Raw genomic sequence first — 20,412 nt, forward strand, 5'->3', positions numbered from 1 at the left:
GCCCTGTAACCTATATCCCTTCCTCCCCTCTACGGCTGCAGTCTGTGTCTCCTCTCCCACCAAGCAGCTGTCATCCTCTTTCACAGAGCAGTCAAATCCACCTTCACTGCCTCATCAGGCAGCAGCTCTCCTGCCCTGTCTAACCTGCCCAAGCAGCCTTCAACCTCTACACACTGGCACAGGCAGCAGCACCTTGCTCATCCCCTAAACAGTTTGAAATCACCTCCACTGTGTAAGCAGCGATACTCTTCTCCTCTTCACAGATCAGTCAGCTTTCATTTCCCCTGAAAGTCCCTGCTACTGGACCTAATTTTCTGTATCTGTATGGAAGGCTGCTGCAGAAGGGAGGAGGAAGAAGTAGGCAAAAGGTCTGGGCAGGGAAGGGGAAAGGCTGGAGCTAGGATGGGAATACCTTTATGGACCAATTCCAGCATCAGAGCTGTTTGCTAGACCACAAAGGACTGTAGTGTTTTCACATATGGAGAATGAAGTTGGTCTTCTCCAGCTGCAGGTCAGACGTACCCTGACTGAGATGATGATCTTCAGTCCATGTTCTGCTGAATTTCACAGCTTGGGTTCAGCATTAATGAACATTATGGTTTCCACTTAGTGGATTTTAAATGCTTTTTAAAAAAGCCCTCTCTTCTCAATGCACACAGACAGCACTGAGTCACCCCAAATCCCAGAAAATTCAGTAGATCTTACACTGATGTAAACATCACAAAGTTTCATTGCTTATTTAGTAACCAACTTTGAGTATGTTTTAAACTGAAGAGCTCAAACCTAGGACAAAAAAAAAATCTCAGCATTTCATACTGAAAGCAACTGTTATCTTTGAAGCATGAACAAGCTGCACCAGTAACATTCTCAGCTGAGCACGCAGATTCTTAGTTTGGTTTTGCTGATAACTAAAAATTAACAATTCAGCATAATTCTTAATATAGACATCTCTCTGTCTCGCATCTGCAAGACTTTCCTCCAGTATTTTCTCTCTTAATGCTGTAAACATCAGTATTAGCGATGACTGACTCAGCAACATATACCTTGAACTTTGGAATAGTGACTTGGAACCTAAGCCCAGTACAGCTTCAAAAGGACTGTACTCCCTTACAGCTTACCAAGTCTTCTCTTAAAAGGTTCCATGTCAAAATGTCACCAGACTATATTACCAGACTATTCAGAAAATGGAGAGTATCAAAGTAAGATTGGGTATTTGGTTTATGATACTATTTCTGTTCTGATAAGGGGATAGGCAGAGATACGTTTTTTTCACAAACAAGTTAACCCTTTCTTCATGTTCAGTCTTATGTACTGCCTTCTAACTGCATTTTTCTCCAGCTACTTTTTCCAGACCCAACCAGGTGAGAAAGACAGCAATTTTTCCACTTTTTTTTTCCTGTCAACAGAATTGTTTACTAAGTTGCATGTAATTACATGTGTACAAATGTATTGAAAGAAGCTGGATAGATGATACAAGCTGAAATTTAAAGGCAGAGATCTTGACTGACTGGCGGTGAAAGCCTAAAATATTATATATGCACAACATGATGAAACATTGGAAAGTTCAATGTTCAACAAGCTCTAACTACAGTTTGAACTCCAAGGTTATGGAGTCAGGTCTTGGATTGCAGGTTTTCCAAACCCAGTGGTACAAAAAATATATCCTTTGCTTTTAAACTGATTGAATTTTGTGTGGAATCATTGACAGACTGTGGTAATACATCTACTCTGCAGAGAAGAATATGTAGAAAATAAAGTATGATGTGTAATCTCATTATCAAAGAGAAGCCAAAGCTTTGATGTCAACAGGAGTCCTTCTGTGGACTTTGATATAGAATTAATTTCTGTAATCTTAATTATTTTTCTCTGTCTTAATTATTTTTATTGCACCATGAAATACTGTTTTCCTAAGAGCAAACAGTTTGGGGATTTTCTTGTCTTTCTTTTTTTTCAATTTTGTTTTAGTTTTAGTGGGAGTATTTGTTGTTAGCTGAGTTGCTGAGAAAAAAGTTAAATGCCTCTCTCCAGAGGGACAGTAGAGGATGTATGTGTCTTATAAGAGAGATGTAGGTGGCATATTGGCCTTATGGATGCACAAGAATGAAGAGTGATAATTCATTCAAAATCCCCAGTTGTAATATTTTCATGTATTATGACAATATAATCTTGCATGTTAATAACAGATTATAATACGTATATAGGTCAGTATTTAGCCAGACAAGATTTGCTTATGTAAATTCTACTACCTGTGTTTGAAACCAATAGTGGCTGTTACTTAATAGTGCTCAAACAAAAAGGCATGCTGTAGCTAGGTGGGATTGTGGGTTTGGCGAACTCTCTCCATGGTTATTTGTTTCTTCCTCACTCTCTCTTGAGGATTCCTAGAAAAATATATTTCATCCAAGAACTCTAGAGTTCTTCTAATTTGGTAATATTAATTTTGTTTAGTTGTATGCCCTTTTCACAGACTCAATTTAATGTGCCATTTTCCTCTGCCACACAGAACAAGGATGAGTGAGGAAGAACCAAAACTTTTCTGAAAACAGAAAAGCTTTATTATATGAAGCTTAAACAGAAAAGCAAGAGTGACAGGATTTCCATACAACTGTAAGATTATCTTCTTTAAATGTGTAACTCATGTTTGCTCTTTATGGGTAGATTGTTAGACTGTATGTTCAGCTCTCTCAAGAGGCATTTAAGACTTCAAATACAGTAATAAATTAATTTGCAAGATAGAGACAATAATGAAAGATTCAATTTCAAACCAGCGACGTGAAACTTTTGTGGAATTTTCAAACATTAAAAAGCATAAATGATAGCCTTATTTACTTGCATAAATGAACCCACCAATGAAGTAAAATACAAGATTGACAGCATTAGGAAGAGTAGCTCCTTTTTTTATCTACAAAGAGATGTGACATATAACAGTGTAATTGCCAGCTTTCTTCCACGTCACTTGGCCACCTCACTCCCCTTAAGAGGCCAATCACAACAAAGTGAGGGCAGATTAGAGATCTGGTGTATGCAGTCCTTGCTTTTTCTTAGATAACTAAGGTTACTCTTGGCAACAAGGAGGTGAGGAGTTGACACCCATCATCTAAGAAAGGAAACCATTAGTTTACTCAGAGGCCAATACAAAGCTACCAGATGGGAACAGTTTTCTGTCACTATCTATCAAGGCTAGAGCACAGCTATCCAGCCTTCTGTGACATCAATTTTATGCTGAGAGCACAGCAGTCTCAAAAAACACTGAAGAGCCATTTACTTGTAAAGTATAAGAAACATCTGTCAGGGGCTAAAAGTATTAAAGAAATGCTTAACCGTACATTGAGTTGGCAGATTCTTAGGCTCAGATTACAGGAAGAACATTAGCAGTGAAAGTCCACAAGATTTATCCTAATTTATCAGATTACTTCCTCAGAAAGTCTCCTTTTGAACTGCTCTTCAACAGAAGAACAAATGTGTAGACTTCAATGCTTAATAAAGCTAAAAGCTTCTCCCTGGGGTAATTGAAATTTTTCTATCAAAGGGTATATAGACCTGGTTGCAGCTGCAACAAAGAAGAAACATATAAAGCCAAGTGGAAAGCAGTTAGACAGCATTGGTGGTGTAGGACCATTGAACATGGTCTTGCTAATTGGAATCTATAGCACAGGACATTCAACTACATGCTGGGCAAATGACCCTGAAAGTTTCAAGTCTATCTAGTATAAAAAAAAGTTCAGATGTAAAAATAATCATACGATGATGGATTCTGTATCCTTGAATGGGCATAACCAACCAGAGATCTGGGTAACTGGCAAATTTCTTTTTTAAATAAGGTCCTTTGAGTCCCATATATGCATCTACTTTCACAAGCATTTCAAAACCTGTCTTCTAATAATTTCACACAGAGCTTTCAGAGAAGCAATGTTCAAAAGAATGAAAGTAATGAATCACAGCAAAGTTTTACATTTTTATTTCTGTACTTTGGGAAAATTCCTATTGAAGACAGAAGGCAGTTCAAATTGGAATTGCTTTACTGCCAACAAAAATGTGTGACTCTTGATCTAATGAAAAATTAGAGAGATTGAAAAGCTGAAGTAGACTTAGGAAGGATTTCAGTTACAGCAGGATGCAGCCCTTATTGCATTTGTAGTTCAAACTGTGATCTCTAAGGAGACCTAAATTGCTCCAGAGTGTGGAATTTAGGGTATTTCAGACTTTATTTTCACAGAGGAACAAGTATGGGTAGCTAAGACATCAGACTTTATTGTCATGCATTTAGAAAACATATTTTATTTTAATTTAAAATAAAATGTCATTTAATGATGAAAATGTTCAATTCTTAAAACATTTGTCATGTGAATTAAAAGTTGTTCAAAATGGTTCCATAAAGTGGAACTTATGAATTTTTTTCAAAGTTTCCAGTTCTGAAATCTGATTTGGATAAGCATACTTTTGTTTTATACAGGAAAAACTGTTGTATTTGTGATTGTTATGGTATGCAAGGATTCACTGGTTCAAAATCTAAACTGTCATTCTCACCTGCTCTCTAGTTTTGTGAGCACTAAAATATTTCCAGGAAGTGAAACAGTTTCAACAGAAAAAGCTGGAATTACATCTATACTTCACAATGTGCTAACATACAAGGATGTCAGAACAAGCTACTTTGGGCATTGGAAACACCTTGCCCATGCTCGTTTGGCGTTCCATGGAGGCTAAGTACCCTACTGAAAGGCAAGGTATCTTAGCTTGGGTGCAACACTACGTTATGTGGCTATGTTGCTTCCCACACAAACACTACTTCATTCAGAGCTTAGTCCAGTATCTTGACATGATGCAACATTGACTGTGTGGTACAGACATGCTCACACAGCTCAGACAGTAGAACTGCAATCAAATTCCTGCTCCAAGTTGCCAAGAAATAGATTTGAACTTGGATTTCCCAAATACCAGTAAACATTATGTTAGATATGAATTAGTCTTGTGAGTTTACATTGTTGACGTCTTACCATCTCTTTTTCCATTCTTTTTTAGTGAGAAAAAGCCTCGGAATGTCAGAGGTAACAATCATGTATTTTCATGTATTCCTTAGAACTGTTCTTTCTCTCTTGCATTTCCTCATTTATCACCCATTTTATATATCTTCCTCTCTTACCTCATCTCCTTCATTCATAAAACTTTTCTTTCTTCATTAAAGCCTAAATTTTGAACATTTCTTTCTCTGTTGTATGAACCATTCTTTGTTCTTTTTCTGCTGTTCTTGACTTTTCTCTTTTTATCATTTCTCTCTTCCTTGCTCCTATTTCTTTTCTTGCGTATTTCATCTGTTTGCATTAATCCTCCTCAGCCCCTCCTTTTGATGGCTCTAATGTATTTGGTTTCTGACAATTAGCCACTTCTTTCCCACCGTCTAAAGCAGCATTTTAAATGTTGAGCAGAGGAACTCCTTTCCAAAGTACCAATTCAGCCCAGCGGGAAAAGCCCAGGGCTGGGGGTTTAACTCCACTGAGACAGGAGAGAACAAGCAGGCATGTACAGTTGTGGAAAGAGCAAGTTAAAGCACCCCCAGTTTTTAGGGCTCAGATGATGAGTCTTGTGGCAACAAATCACTGGTGAAATCAGGAACCGCGGTGTCTAATATGCCAGACAGCCTACAGCATTTGGTATCAGGCTATAAAGCAACTGAAAAAAAGTGGAAGTATGCCAAAGACATGGTGTCCTGAGCATTCATGCAATAATATTATTGATTGGATCAAAAGGATGGTCAGGTTTTTTTGTATTTATTAGAATTGTCTACGTTACCACCAAAGTAGCTTCATGAGTTCCCTTTTTCATCTCAACAGATAGGCAGTCTGGGAAAATACTCTGCTATTAATGGAACAGTATTTTTAGAAAGATGGAAAAAAGAAAAAGGCAAGAGTCCAGATTTTATCCCACCCTCTTCAATGGCATTTGTGATACAACTGGAACACATGTACCAGAGGAAGGTCATCTCAGTTGAGAGAGCAATCACAAAAGCCACAGAAAACATATTTTAACTTCTTGATAAATCATTTTACTGAAATACTCTGTTCCATACTGCCTCATTGTATCTAACAGTAGAGCAGGGTTTGAGGTAATATATATTTATGTGGTATCAATTACTAGCTCTGTCTTGCAAGCATCCAAATGTGCATGTTTAATCCCTTATTCTGAATATTAGTATTTTATTTCTTAAAGTCAGTGCCTATGAATAAATAGAATAGATTCCCCTAATTTTTTGAAGAAGTTGAATACAATCCATTTTGGGATTGATGTTGAGACCCCAACACTGACATATCAATATTCTTAGTACTTCATTTGTGAAATGCTTATCTTTGCTCCTAGGGCACAGACATTCTGTATTTATCTGCAGTTTCTTTATATAATAACAATATATACAATAAATGCATATATATTATATGATATATATATAATATATATCTGTAGCTCAACAGGTAGGACTTTTCAGAGGAACCTGAAAACGTGTATACAGAATGTTTTACATTATTTTTCTGCCTACAAATTAGCAAAAAACTGTATTCTCAGCTTCCTTTCTTGAAGAGCACAGATTAAGCCAACTACTTAAAGTCATTCTTATATCACTTCCATTCAGATACTATATAAAATACCTGCCTAAGTACTTTGCTGTATTGGGGCCTTCAAAAAGTAAGAAAAAAAAGCCAGAAACCTGCTTTTGCAACTCTCAACAGCAGAGTACCTTGAGCTGATAACCAATCTCTTCTTGAATTATTTTGTGCTTTAGATTATATCAGGTAATCCTATAAGAACAGAAATAAGATTTTCAGTTTGTTTGCTTAGAGTTTCACACAGATGTATTGCTAACGTCTTCCTATCTGTGAGTTCCCTCCTCGCTCTTCCATACTGCATTTCTTCATTTGGATTGATGTGCATCCCTCTGCTACTCCAGATACACTTTTGTTTAAGTGCTACTGTTTCGTTGTTCGATGTCCTGAGGCACTAAATTCCTATACCTCGGATCATGTATTTATGATAGCAACATGCCCACTGTCCACTGTCTTTTGCAAATCTTGCTCAGGACTTCATTGCCTTTTTTTAGAGTAGGTCTTGACTTCAAGAAATTAAACACTAATACTCAGAACCAGGGATTAAACATGCACATTTTGATGTTTGCAGAAGTAGCTACTAATTCATATCACATAAATCTACATTACCTGAAACCCTGCCTTGGTCCAGTCCAACACTAGAAATGCAGGTATCTCTTTACTTCTCTTTACACTAACACTAAAGGTTAGCCCAGGTGTCAAGTCAAAACAAAGGTAGTCTGGACTTGTCTGAGGATCAAACAAGGACCAAAATTGGATCAGCAATCGAGAAAAAATAATACTTTCCTTTCCTGGTTTCCACTGAAAGTATTCAGAAGACAGAAATTATTAATTTGAGTTTGTGTTTGTAACAACAGTGATACGAAGGATATAACTCTTAACACTTGGAGATGAGAACTTCTAGGCTTGGATATCTAAAGTGATATGGCCTTTCCCCACCATTACTTCACCATGACTTCACACTACCACAAAGGTCCCCCTCTGGTGCTCAGTGCATTTTACTTCCTGGCTTGGAACAAAGTCAAGCACAAGGTTATTTCTGATCAGGTGCATCCATAGTAGCATTCAAAAGAGGCAGATGTAAAGTGATAATGAAAATTACCACACCAAGCCAAACCCATGAAAAGTTGTATTGTGAATGGATGAGCTTCAGACCATTGCATAAAGTCCATTAAACAGCAGCGTTCTCATTTAAGTTCATTAAAATTTCAGTGAAATGATTTTGCAGTTTCTTTGCATTGTGCCAGAATGAACATGCTGCTTACTGCAGGCATTGTCTAGTGCTTCTCTTTGCTTTTAAAATGACATCAAACTTTCAGTTTTATTTTGCTTACTTTCCTGTGCCGCTACTGACAAAAATAGGAAGACTGGCCAAGCAGTGGTAAGCCAGAAGTTCATCCAGTGTGAAAAAAAAGGTTCATATGTTGTCATTCAGTGTGATATTACTTTCACATAGTAGTCTGTTGCCTGGATGTATATTTTTCTTTTGCTGAGCATGCATGTTATCTTGTGGACTTTGAACAAATGAAACCTGAATCATATTACTCATCATTACTTCAGCATAAATACAGACTGTAGTCAAAACCAATTTTATTTTAATACTGGATCTTGATGTCTTCCTTATACAATTTAATTAGCTCAGTGACTTTTTCTTTTTTAGACTGCAGTAACAGGAAGTAGAATAAAATAGTAAACACCTACTGCAGTCTGTGGATTATTAACACTTTTTATCCTTCTAAACCTAGGAGGTTTTTAACCCTGTAACTGTGAAACATTTTAAGCTTATTATGTCTAGACACAGACAGATAAATGTAAGTGCTATCAGCTGTAATACACAAAAAATAAACTAGCTCCAAAGATTTTCCCTTTCAAGGTATGTGTAAGTAACTACAAAATCTAATTGACAATAATAGGAACATTTATGATTTCTTGTCTCTCTGATTTCCATATCAGACAGAGGGTTTTAAACTGCACTGCACAAAAATGTTTTTACATACACTCACTTAGCAACACCTTTTGTGGATCCTATTTTCAGAAGCGGTGTCTGCTTACAGTACTTGCAGATGTATCTGGGTACGGCACACTCAGTTCAGCTAACCTCCCGACAAATATTCATTAATTTGTAAAGGTCAGGAATGCATTTGTAAAAGGCTACTGGAAATTGGTGGACACTTCTTCAGCCCAATATTCATAGAGTGCAAAAATCACAGTGAAGGACAATATAAAACACAAGCTTTTCTTTAGGAGTTTTCTTTCCATTTTTACAACTACCACTGGCTCTTCATAAAGTGGCAGCCCAACAGGATGGTCTGTATCGAGACCATGTGCCTTAATACCACTGTTGTGCCACAAAATATTAGGTCCCCTGCCCTACTTGCACAAGTCTATTGGAGCTGATTTCACATGTCTCACAAACTTCCTTCTGCTACCCAAGTACAATATCTGGAACAAAGAAAACATACACATAAATGAGTAAACCCCACACACTCAGAAGCATGTAATTTTTCAAAATAACTTCTCCAAGACTTTTTCTGAGTTGTAATGTAGTTTTTTTCATTTGGTAAGACATGAGGCCAATAAGATCTCATCTCATAATATCCTTCAAGTATTCATCTGAACTGCTTGTCTCCACTGAGGATTAGGGAGGCACAGTAATTTACAGAGGGTCTAAGTGCTGCCAGTTGCCTAAGCTTCTGCTAAGGTTGGAAGGTTCTGGATGGATGTCTCTCATAAGTATCAGCCTTCTGCCAAATTTTCAGAACGAGTGACTGAACCAAAGAGGTTTTTACCCACTTAAAGGCAAAGCTAGATTAATTTTTTATCATTATTTTACTTTTTTATGGCACAAGTTGCTAAGTGTCAGCATTTCCCTTCATTGAATAGAACATAAGACCCAGGTTATTACACTCTGCATTTGTAAGTAAAGGTACAAGTCTGAATTTAGTCACCCTTTATTTTTGCCTAATTATTTTTTACAAAATGTGCTAAGAAAGTATGCTTCTGGGTTTTTATTTTATTGAAGAGTAGGCAATATGTTCAGTAAAACACAGCAATACTGCTTGTTTTGGTATCAGCAAAGGCACTGAAGTTAATTGGCAGAGGAGTAGCTGATCAGTTTAAAACCACAAAAATTTTTCAAAAACAATCAACCTACTAGTAGTTTAAGAGGGCTATCAATTTGTGCATCTTTTCATAACTAAATTTTAGTTAAAAAGATCACTGTTTTGAGGAGTTAATGTTGTTGATTTCATAGTTGTCTCATGCTTACCCAAGTCCCTGAAAATGGCTAAAATTTGTCTGCTTTTGGGTAAGATGAACATCTAGCAGAGTCTGCTGTCACAAGGTCCCAGAATGACAATTCCATTCTGACCTTCAGTTACACAGATGGTTGAGATTTCCATGAATTCATTTTTGTATGAACGAGAGCATATCCAATCTTGATTTTAAAATTGCTAGCGACAGGAATCTAAACAGGCCTTTATAATTTTTTCTCATACCTGGGTACTTGCAGATTGTGGCCAAAAAATCATTCTTTCAAAATATTAAAACTCCGCTATGATACTGTTTCAGTGTGAGTGACATTTTCAATCCTTGTTTTTGTGTTTTTTTCCTGAACCCTCTTCCTGAATTTTAGACAACGACATTTAAGAGGATGGGGGTGGGGGTTGGTTGTTTATTTGTTGGAATCAATACTTTCAAAGTCTCCAATGTTGAAAATATGGTTTATATAGCACCATTATAAATGCTTTTTCCATCCTAAAAGTAGGCAGGCTTTATTAACTTTCATTATTTCATTTTGAAAGGCTGTTCAGAAGCTTCCTCAACCTCCCATTTTAAACTCTAGTTTCCAGACTAAATTTATTAATAGTCAGCCTATACCTATTTGGGAGTCTTTTTGCTGGTCATGTTTTCTGTCTTTTATAGCCTTAGTCTCTCATTGATCGTTATCCCTTCTGTGTGCCTTGATGTATTTGAAGACAACAATCCTAATCCTTCAGTGTTTAATCCTTCACCCTTTATTTTGCTCACTTAAATAAGCAAACCCTTTTTCTGCTCTTTCCAACCAAGGGCCCCGAGGATACAGAATCCTGCTATTTTTTGCTTACTCTCCTTTCGGTATGATGAAGCTTGCTCTCCCTCCTGCATTGCTGAACAGTTTCAACAGAGGACAGGGAGTGGTTCAACTGGACTTACTCATAGCATCTCCCTGACCAGAACTGCACTATGAAACATAGGTGGCAGGGCAGTTTCACTGTGGGTGTTGCAAAATGAAAACAAAAAAATAATCACATTATGTAGTCTTGTGAAAAAGTTGTAAGTAGCTACTATCAGAGGGAGACTCTTGAGTTCCCAAAGCCAAGTACAGAAAAGATCCTCTCTTTTCTAATTTCAGTAAATCCTTAATTTAAATTAGTAGTTGCTTCTAATTTACATTACGTGAAAACTAAACTTAGAACAGATTCATCCTTGCCAGTCTGGCTGATGTGCTGCAAACTGTTATGGCCCACAACCTAATAATAACCCTCTTCTACCCCCATTTTTACCTAGGTATAGCAATCTGCCTCATTAATCTGTAAACAACCCTGTCACTTTAACTACTATCATGTGCACACTTCCAGAAAAACAAATTTTATCAGGCAAATTCAGATGCAGATTGCATTGGCTCAAGCCAGTTCTCGTTATCACTATTGACCAGAACTGTCCCCCATTTTGCAAATGTGGACACCCAGGCACCTCCCACAGTTCTGAAGTAATTTTTTTAATCTGTGTCCTGGTTTTACTCCTGAGGACAGCAGCTCATGCATAGTTTGGTTTTGCTTTTTTTTTTAACCCTGAAACCTTTTTTAGCAGTTGACATTGAGAGTCTGTGTCTTGGAAGCTGGATAAATGAACCTCTGGCTATTCAAGGTTGGGGCAATGAAAATTTTTGGCATAGAATTTTTGTAACAGAACTGTTTGCTTCATATTATCAGGTTTCATAGTTTATCCTGGAAAGTCCCAAGTGCCCTCTGCCAATAGGAAAAGCACCTACCATTTTGCAAGAAGGGCTCTCTTACCTATGTGTGGCCTACGCACCATTGACAGAATAAATTGTGGGTCATTTCTAAAGATCTAAACAATATTTATAATAAAAAGTACCCTCCAACATTCCTGTGGAATAAATATTATGTGAGAATGAGAATATTCTTGCACACAGCATGGGAAAAGAGTAGATCACATAACTGGTTTTTTTCTAAGCACTACCTCATAGCCAAACAAAGATATGAGTTATTGAGTGGAAAAAACATGGTGTTCTCTGGAACAAGCAGAGCCTATTGGTTTTTTTTTCCAATTAATTTGTGTCTCATTTCCCTTCATGCTTCACCACAATGACTCAAGGCTCTACTGTCCATGGAGCCTGTAACTTTGGCTCCACCTATGACCTTCAGTTCTTCCCCAACAGAACCCTCCCAGCCCGTCCCCGTCCCCTCAAATTGCTCACTGGACAGCACAAGCACAGAGTATAAATGCTCAAAGAGTTGCATGCTAACCATCTGGCACGCGTGGGGGTTAGCCAGCAGCATGCAAGCAAAGCCAATGTTGTTGAACCCCTATCTTTCCTTCAGTTGTGGCACATTTGAGTCTCCTTCCCCAGTAGCCAGCTTTCTCAAAACTTCCAGGCCTCTATTATCTGAAATCCTCACCCCTCTGACAGACATGGTTAAAACTGGCAAAAAAGCTACAGTGGGAGATTAATGTGGAGAAACTAAAAATGAAAACATTTGATGGGTAAAATACCATCACGTACTCCTCCTGTTCATTTGGGGCTGACAACTAACAGGAAAGATCAGCAGAAAGGACGTTCGAAAGTACCATTACTGATACTTAAAGCTATTGCAAAAAATGCATGCATTTGGCAGAGATACAGGCCTTTCATCAAGCTCTGCATGACTAAGCTTATGCGAGCATTGAGCTCACAGCAAAACTCGGGTCCGATTGTGTTGTGAGGGTCATCAAATAGCAAAGTCATTTTATTTTTTTCTTCTCTGCAGCAGTACATGGAGGAAGAAGGCACAGTGTCTGCAACGGGGCGATTCCCCACTTTTACGTCAGCGTAGCGGGCAGCCTCCCCGGGGGGCCGGGCCCGGGCGGAGGGGGCGGCTCGGTGCGGGACCGGCAGCAGACGGCGGGGGGGCTCCCCGCCCCCGAAGGCAGGCCGCGGCACCGGCAGGGACAAAGGGAGCCGAGCGCACAGAGCGTGAAAGCGGGGCGGACGGGCGGGTGACGGGCACCATCTTGACTGCGCCGGGCGACAAGCCAGGCCGCCTGAGGCGGCTCGGGAACGGAAGGCGTCCCCTAAGGCCCGGCCTTTGGAATTCACTTTAAAACAAAACAGAACAAAAGCCTAACAAACAAACCACCGCATTTTCCCCGCAGCGCTGACTGCGGCCTGCGGCGCCAGAGCCGCTAACTTCCTCCATTACCACACGGCGGCCGCTCCCGCGGGGCCAGGCCGAGGCTGCCGGGCCACCTGCGCCTCAGGGCGGGCGCCGCAGATCCCCCTCACCCGCCGCGGCGGGCAGCACCGGGCCTCCCGCGGCAGCCGGCCGCTCCCACTCCCGCGAGCCGCGGCGGGGGGGGAAGGCAGCGGCCGGCAGCCCTTCCCGCAGGGAACGCCCCGCTCCGCAGACCGTGAGCGAGCACCCCCCCCCTCCTTCGCCCAGCGGCGTGGGCAGACCCGCCGCGGGGGGGGGGGGGGGAGGGGCGGGGCGGCGCCGCGCCGGAGCGGCCCCCACCCCGCGGGGAGGCGGGCGGAGGGGGAGGGGGAGCCCGCCAGCGCTCCCCCCCGTGGTGACAGTTTCTAGAAGCACGTCCCGGCGTCCTTTGCGCTCTCAACATGGAGGAGCTGACGGTGGAAGTGCGCGGCTCTAACGGGGCCTTCTACAAGGTACCGGCGCCGGGAGGGTGTGGCGGCGGGGCCGGCGCGGCGGGGGCAGCGCGGGGGGCGGCCGGCCGGCGGTTCTCTGCGCCCGGCCGGAGGCGGGCGGCCGGTGTCGGCCGTGGGGGGAGCCTCCGCGCCGGGCCGCGGAGGAGGGGAAGGTGAGGGGGAAGGGCGTTGGGGGAAGGTGTCTGGGTGTGGTGGGGGCGGTGGCGGAGGGGGCTGCGGCGGGGAAGGGGGGTGTCGGGGGCCGGCGTGAGGGGAGGGGGGCCGGGGGCCGGCGCGGATGGAGCGGGGCGGCGGTGGCTGGGGAAGGTGGTGACGAGGCGGGCTGATACGGGCTCCTCTCAAGGGAGGTTAGTGTGTCGGAGAGGGGGAGCGCCGGGAGGGCCGGGGGGGAGCAGATGCACAGCGCGGGGGTTTGCTTAGCGTTCGTTTTGGAAAGGGTGGGCGGGCGGGCGGGGTATTTTTGGAAGAAGTAGGGGCTGCGGGTGGGATGGGGTGAACGGAGCTGAAATAATAATTTTAAAATATTTTAAATAATTCTGTAAAGATTTCGGGTTTATTTATGTCATCAGAAAGCTTCCTTCACCATCACCCTCCCTGGAATGTCAGGATGTTACAGGATCAATGCAAAATACTCCCAGCTGTTGCCCGTCAGTCATTTTCCCCTAAGCCTGGCTTCAGATATTAAAGAATCCCAGCTCTTTTTATGGCAAGAGCCTTCTGTCTTCCTTTCCAGGAGGGCTGATTCCAGCCAGTATTGTGAGCACGCAGTGTAGCTATGTTCTGGAGTATTTAATCTCAGGACTCTCTTTAGCTATTGTGTCTAACCGCATACACAGTGTGGTATTACACATGCAATATTACACTGGGGGGGGGGAAGAGAGGGGTGTCTTTTTTTTTTTTTTTTCTTCCTGAGTTTCCTGTGTGCAGCTGTGGATTTGGCTTGGAAGTCAAGTGGTAATTGTACAGTATGTAAAGGCAGTTGGTGTTTAAAGGATTGTAACCAGCTGACTTCAGGAGTTAGTTTTTTCAACTGGCTGCCTATTAAAAGAGACAAATAGGAGATACTCTTATGAGGAAAGAATGTAATGGAGTAAGCTATATTCCCTTGGTAGGTAAGCCTCTTAAATTTTTACCACAATCAGTACATAATAAATTTTGTAAATTGGGTACATTTTTAGTTGGACTTGAAATACCACACAGAAACCCACATCAGAATAATTTGCATTTAGAACAGGATACTCCTAAATAGAATTGATGGCTGGTTTCTTTTTTATTTTTTTCCCTCTTTTCCCCTGCCCGTTAGGAAGCCCAGAATTTGGAGACACTCTTCTTAGCTTTCCATTTTCTACCTTGTGATCTTGGACAACTTTGTAAACCATGGATTAGTTGTTTCTTCTGCTTAAGGGGAATGTGAGACTAATGGGAGTGTTAGGAGATGGACGGAATTATTGGACTGAAGGGATCTGTGTGCACAGAATTTATTACAATAAGCCCGATTTAAAATCTGCAACGATGACGCCTCCTCCTAAGTCAGTGAGAATTGTCAGGGTTGGATTAGCACCATCATGTGTTCTAGCCCTGTGAACAGTGACTAACAAAAGCAGAAGTTTTACTTAAAAATGGTGTTAATGGCTTTCAGATCAATGCAATGGGGCTTAAGGCCAGTGATGGCATCTTCATAGTGGATGAATTCAGGTTAGAGTGATTGGACCCATAGCGACCAAAGCCCCAACTCAGAATAATCTACTGTTAATATGGAGGGGAAAAAAAACCCACAGAACACCCCCCCCCCCCCCAAAAAAAACCCCAAAACTGGATAAACCAAACTGAAACACAATTTCAAAAGGTTATTCTTGTGAGCTAAATGCAGTGAAATTTTTGTCAGTGACTCCATTTTGTGAGTCCTACTGTTGAGGTAGACAGAGGTTATGCATGCATTTTGGAGCTAAGTAACACTACTAGTAATTTTCTGTTTGAAGTTTCTGAAGCAAAGGAGGGGGGTGTGTCAGTCTCATTTAGAAAGTATCCTATTTTGGATACTGATAGCATTTTTAAAATGATGATAGGCTCATCATCTAAGCCCCATGTCACTGTATAGGAGGTGGCAAAAATTTTCTGAGGAGAAAAGCAGAATTTGGGAGATGGGATGAAATTTGAGGTTTGCCCTCAGAACAGTCTGAATTCTGATTCATTAGGACAGCAAACCTCCCAGTAAAGGAGATGAGAAGGACTCTGCTATGCCAACAGAGATAAAAACCAAAATAATTAGGTAAACAATTACATGACAGGATTTTTTTAATGATTTGTTAATATGATCTGCAACTTAGCTGTAGTAGAACAAATGTAGTGATTAAATCTGTTAGAGCATTATAGTGGGGTTTTCAGTAGTTATTAGAGATATGACCATGGTAAATGGTATTCATTATAGGTTCTTTTGTTCCTCTGATAGTTGTTCTTCATTTTAGTAAAACTCAATTTTAACAGGGAATTCTTTGCACATGTATTTGTATGTATACACTATGGTTGCTATAAATTAGTAAGGAAAATAATGTTCTTTATTAAAATACATGAAAAATCAATCTTTTTCATGATGCATAAATCAATGGACAGTAATTGTGGTTATAGTCCTGTACAAAAAATATTATGATCTAAATTTAACCTTTTACTTATAAATCTGCAAACTAATTTATGCCTTTTTGTTTCTTTTGCTTTAAATAAGTAATATAATCGGGAGAACAGGACAGCATTTACCTTGTATTTTATCCCAGGTTCTCAACCAGTATATAACAGAGCCAGTGTTTAGCCACTCCCTCCCTGCAGCTCAGAAGACTTTGCATATATCGTAATATTGAGCACCCATTTTGTTTAGAGAGCAGATGGCACTGATGGGGCTCAAAGTGGTCATGGTCTTCAGAAAAAAAGGTGAGGTTTATGTTATGGAACAGGCAAGAGAATGGACAGGGTTGATGAATCCTACTAGTTAAGGGTTTGCATATATTAGAGGCGTGGTGAGGACTTCCAGAGAGCAGAACAGTGGATGCTTTCTAGGTGAGTGCTAGATTGCAGGTTAGTTTTTATCTCTGGAACGTCAGAGTAGACTTTAATGTCAAATGGCCAAAAAATCTGGATTTCTTTGGCTTCTAAGTGTGTAGAGAGAGTGAAAGTTGAATACTGCCAGCCTCATCTTGGCCTGCAGTGTTTTCAGGATGATGATTCTCTGTGTCATTAAGATCATTAAGTAATTCACAGAATCACAGATGGTTGAGGCTGGCAGAGACTGTGTGGGAGGTCATGTGGTCCACACTCCTGCTCAAGCAAGGCCACTTGCCCAGGACCATGTCCAGATGGCTTTTGAGTATCTCCAAGGATGGAGACTCCACAGCCTCCCTGGGCAACGTGTGCCCATGCTTAGTCACCCTCACAGTTTGGAAAAAAAAAAAAAGAAAAAAAAAGTGTTTCCTGACACTTGTACAGAAACTCCTGTGTTTCAGTTTGTGCCCATTGCCTCTGGTCTTGCCAGCTGTGAAGGGTGTCTGTGCAGCTCTTGGCAAGAACAAGACAAAAGCTTCTGTTTCATCCAGTACCTTCGTCAGCCTGCGTATGCTCACTTCTAGGCAAATTCAAGCCCTGGTTCTGCACGTTATTCATGAGTGCCCATGTCAGCTCATGTGAAATAGGTTGGGCCTTAAATTAAAATAAGACCAAGGTACATAAATTGAACACCAGATAACTTCCTCTACCTGAATCTTTCAGTGGCATCTGAATAACTCTGAAAGATCCATTGTATTCTTCGTTGTAGGGACTTACGTGTGCTGAAAAACTGACTCTGGTGTGTGGCATGCTATTGTGTTCTTTCTGTCCTAGAGTAGTAGCTGCTTAGCTTATGCAAGGGCATAAAATAGATAAAAATGTGAATTAGAATGAAACTTAACCTTTAATTTACAGGTTCTAAAGTGCTTTCTTCTTGGTCTGTTCCTCTTTCAAGAGGTGTGGTTGTGCTGGTAATAGGACTAACCAAAGCGCTGGTAGCAGGAGTTGGCATAGGCCTCGAGGTAGAGACTAGCCAAACTATTACTAAGGGAAAAAATGATGAAAGAGAAGTACACAGCATTTCTCCACGTGTACAGTGTCAAAGCATGATGAGCAATTCTGTGTGAGAAAAAAGTTTATGCATTAATAAAAAAATATAATGGCTTTTTAATTTTTCTTACAATTTTTAATTAGTGGCTTTGAAAACAACTCTTGAGTTCTTCTGAATGGTTTTTAGCTTGATTGTTATTAAAATAGGAAAGTGTCGTTAAGAGTGTAGCTTACACAGCTGTTTGTATCCAATTACTACACCAGGAAACATGGTAACTGGAATGACTTGTAAGACAGTTGAGATCTTTATTTTCTTTTAATGGTCAGCATTTATTTATTATATCTAGCCTTAATGGGTGGGAAATTTCAGACATTTTAAAGTTGTTACTGATCTCTTGATAGTTGTGTAGACTGGTGCAAGAAGTATCTGTAGTCATGATTGCTGTTGATGAGCCATTTTCTTGACCCTTTTAGGCTAATAAAGGGAGATGCCACAAGCAGTGATTATTGATTGCTCATGTACATAATCAGTGGAGGGTGTCTTTGAGAAGTTTTGCCCTTTGGGAATACGCATATGAAGAAAGCAGTATCAGTAATGTGAGTCATTGAGACTTTCATGAATAAGCCTAAACCAGGGGATTCAGTGCTGAAGTTCTTGCATAACTGTCATATGGACCCTTGAATTTACATATGATAATTATGATTATGAATGGAAATAAGCAGTAATGTCATAGATTAAACTGTGGTTGCTAAAATTGATATAATAGTTCAGGATCTCTTACTTACCTGATGCCTGCTTGTAATGTTTGTGTTTTGTGGCAAGCTAGATCTGCTTTCTTTTATCAATTCCTTGTATAAGCAGGTGCAGCTAATCACTTCTAATGAAAATAATATTTTATGAAGTTCAGTCTTTTTTGTCCAGTGATTTGATTATTTACAAGTTTCCTGTGTGTGTTTTGATTTACCTATTTATTTTTCCTGGAGGGTCCGCATGGGATACATCCCTTAGTAATAATTATTTCATGTACTTGAAACAGTTGTGTATGAATGTTAGTTAAAAATACTAATGGTTCTTGCTTCTGAAAGGAGTGAAAGGATTGGTAATTGGATATAGGCTTCTTGACCTTTATGTCACTGATTCAGAAACAGTCCATGGTACCAGATGCCAAAGCGTTTACTGTTTGAAATTTGCTCAGCAGTGGGTAACATGATCTTAGTATAGTTTTTAGTGTGCAGGTATGTGTGACTCAAAAGCCAACACAGTGGCTATCCCTGGAAAGAATGTTTGCAGCTAAACTAACAGCACCTCATTTTCAGATTGGACCATCCTACCTGGGGGTCAGATAAACTTAAGAGAGCAGGATGAAGAGGGAACTTGGATTGCATCTGTGTTACACAGATTTTTGTGACTTTGCCTGGAACTGGATTTAAAAAAAAAAAAAAAAAAAAGTGTGTGTATATATACAGAGACATACAGTTCACTGTAAGGGCACTTCAGTAAGTCTTGATCCGTTTATGTTATCAGCAGATCCTAATCCTAAATCCATGAGCAAAACCCAGGTAAAAGGGAAAGAGCTTGTATGTGTGTTACGAGATGAAGAAGTCTCAAATGTAGTGATTTTGGTGGCAAATAATCCGCTCCTAGTTTCCTGTCCTTTTGTTCATACTTGAGACAGTATGGCCCTGTGTTAGATTTGCTGGATCTCTGATCCCAAACCTAGGCAAGAGTCCTAGCGATGTTAGCCCTCATTTTACAGTGCTAGTGTTGGGAGCCTGGTTTCTGCCAAGTAAGTGGCAGAGACAGGTCTGAACCAAAGTGCCTGGGGAGCCAGCAGGACATTAATAGCCTGTAGTACAGTATAGTCTCCTGTCTGCCTCATGAGCTGGGCTGCAGCAAGCAGGGTATACATGGACTTCCAGAGATCCAGCTCACAGCGTAAACTGTATGACTGACACTAATATCTGGACAGTCCAAATCATAGGTCTGGCAAGATGAAGTCACATAAATTTTTCCTCCCTTCCTGCCCTCTACAGTTTTGTATGTGGTGTAAAAGACACAAGTGTTATGTGTAAGCTTACTTGCTGATAATACAATTCATCCCTATGTGTTCTTTGATGCCAATATATTTATTGATCATGTGTTTGGTGGTCTTTTGTTAGCTCTGCCTCATCGCCTCTGTTTGGAATGAGGATACATGGAATGATGTGTGAGGAACATAGAACATTTCAAACAGATATTGGCACTATCTATCTTAGGCAGCACTGCTAAATTAAATTTCAGTAATGGAGTAGCTTGTTCATTTGAGCAAAAGTTAAGGTGATGCATCATTACTTAATTTAGTAGAAAATGTTTTTGATACAGTATCAGGTATGACTAGTGCAAGCTTAGAGTACAAATCTATTTATATAGGTTACCTCACTGATAAAGAACTCCTTCAAAACTCCTAGTTGAAAAACAGAATATTTACTTTTCTCTTTTATTTTCATCATGCCCTTTCTGAAGAAATCCTTGTGAATTTATAGGATTTAACATAACTTAATGTGAAAAAATCTGCTTTGTATTGCAAAACATCATAATGTCACAGATTTTTTGTAAAACCTTTTTAAAGAAGAAAATCTCCAGGCTCTTGGAATACTTCTTTAAAAATTACACTAAATCTCATCCTGACATGCATGAAATCTATTTGTCTGATTTTATCTTGGAGTTGTAAGTGACAACAGATAATGCTTATAGTAAACATCAGGGTTGTAGGTAGCAAAGTAATATGCAGGAGTTTTTACTTTCGACAAATGTTTTGATGATACTTTTGGCAT

At 40.2% G+C, this 20,412-nt stretch overlaps 1 protein-coding gene across 2 annotated transcripts in view; it reads left to right on the top strand.

Moving 5' to 3' along the window:
• Positions 1-13,355: 13,355 nt before the first annotated feature.
• Positions 13,356-20,412, top strand: part of FXR1 (FMR1 autosomal homolog 1) — a 39,142-nt gene continuing 32,085 nt past the window's right edge. For both annotated transcript variants that reach the window (XM_075031452.1, XM_075031453.1), the window contains exon 1: positions 13,356-13,518. In XM_075031452.1, the coding sequence (XP_074887553.1) occupies positions 13,468-13,518 (51 nt within the window). In that variant the 5' untranslated portion in view covers positions 13,356-13,467. The remainder of the gene's footprint in view (positions 13,519-20,412) is intronic.

Source organism: Buteo buteo, chromosome 7 (assembly GCF_964188355.1).
Source record: "Buteo buteo chromosome 7, bButBut1.hap1.1, whole genome shotgun sequence".
Taxonomy (NCBI): domain Eukaryota; kingdom Metazoa; phylum Chordata; class Aves; order Accipitriformes; family Accipitridae; genus Buteo; species Buteo buteo.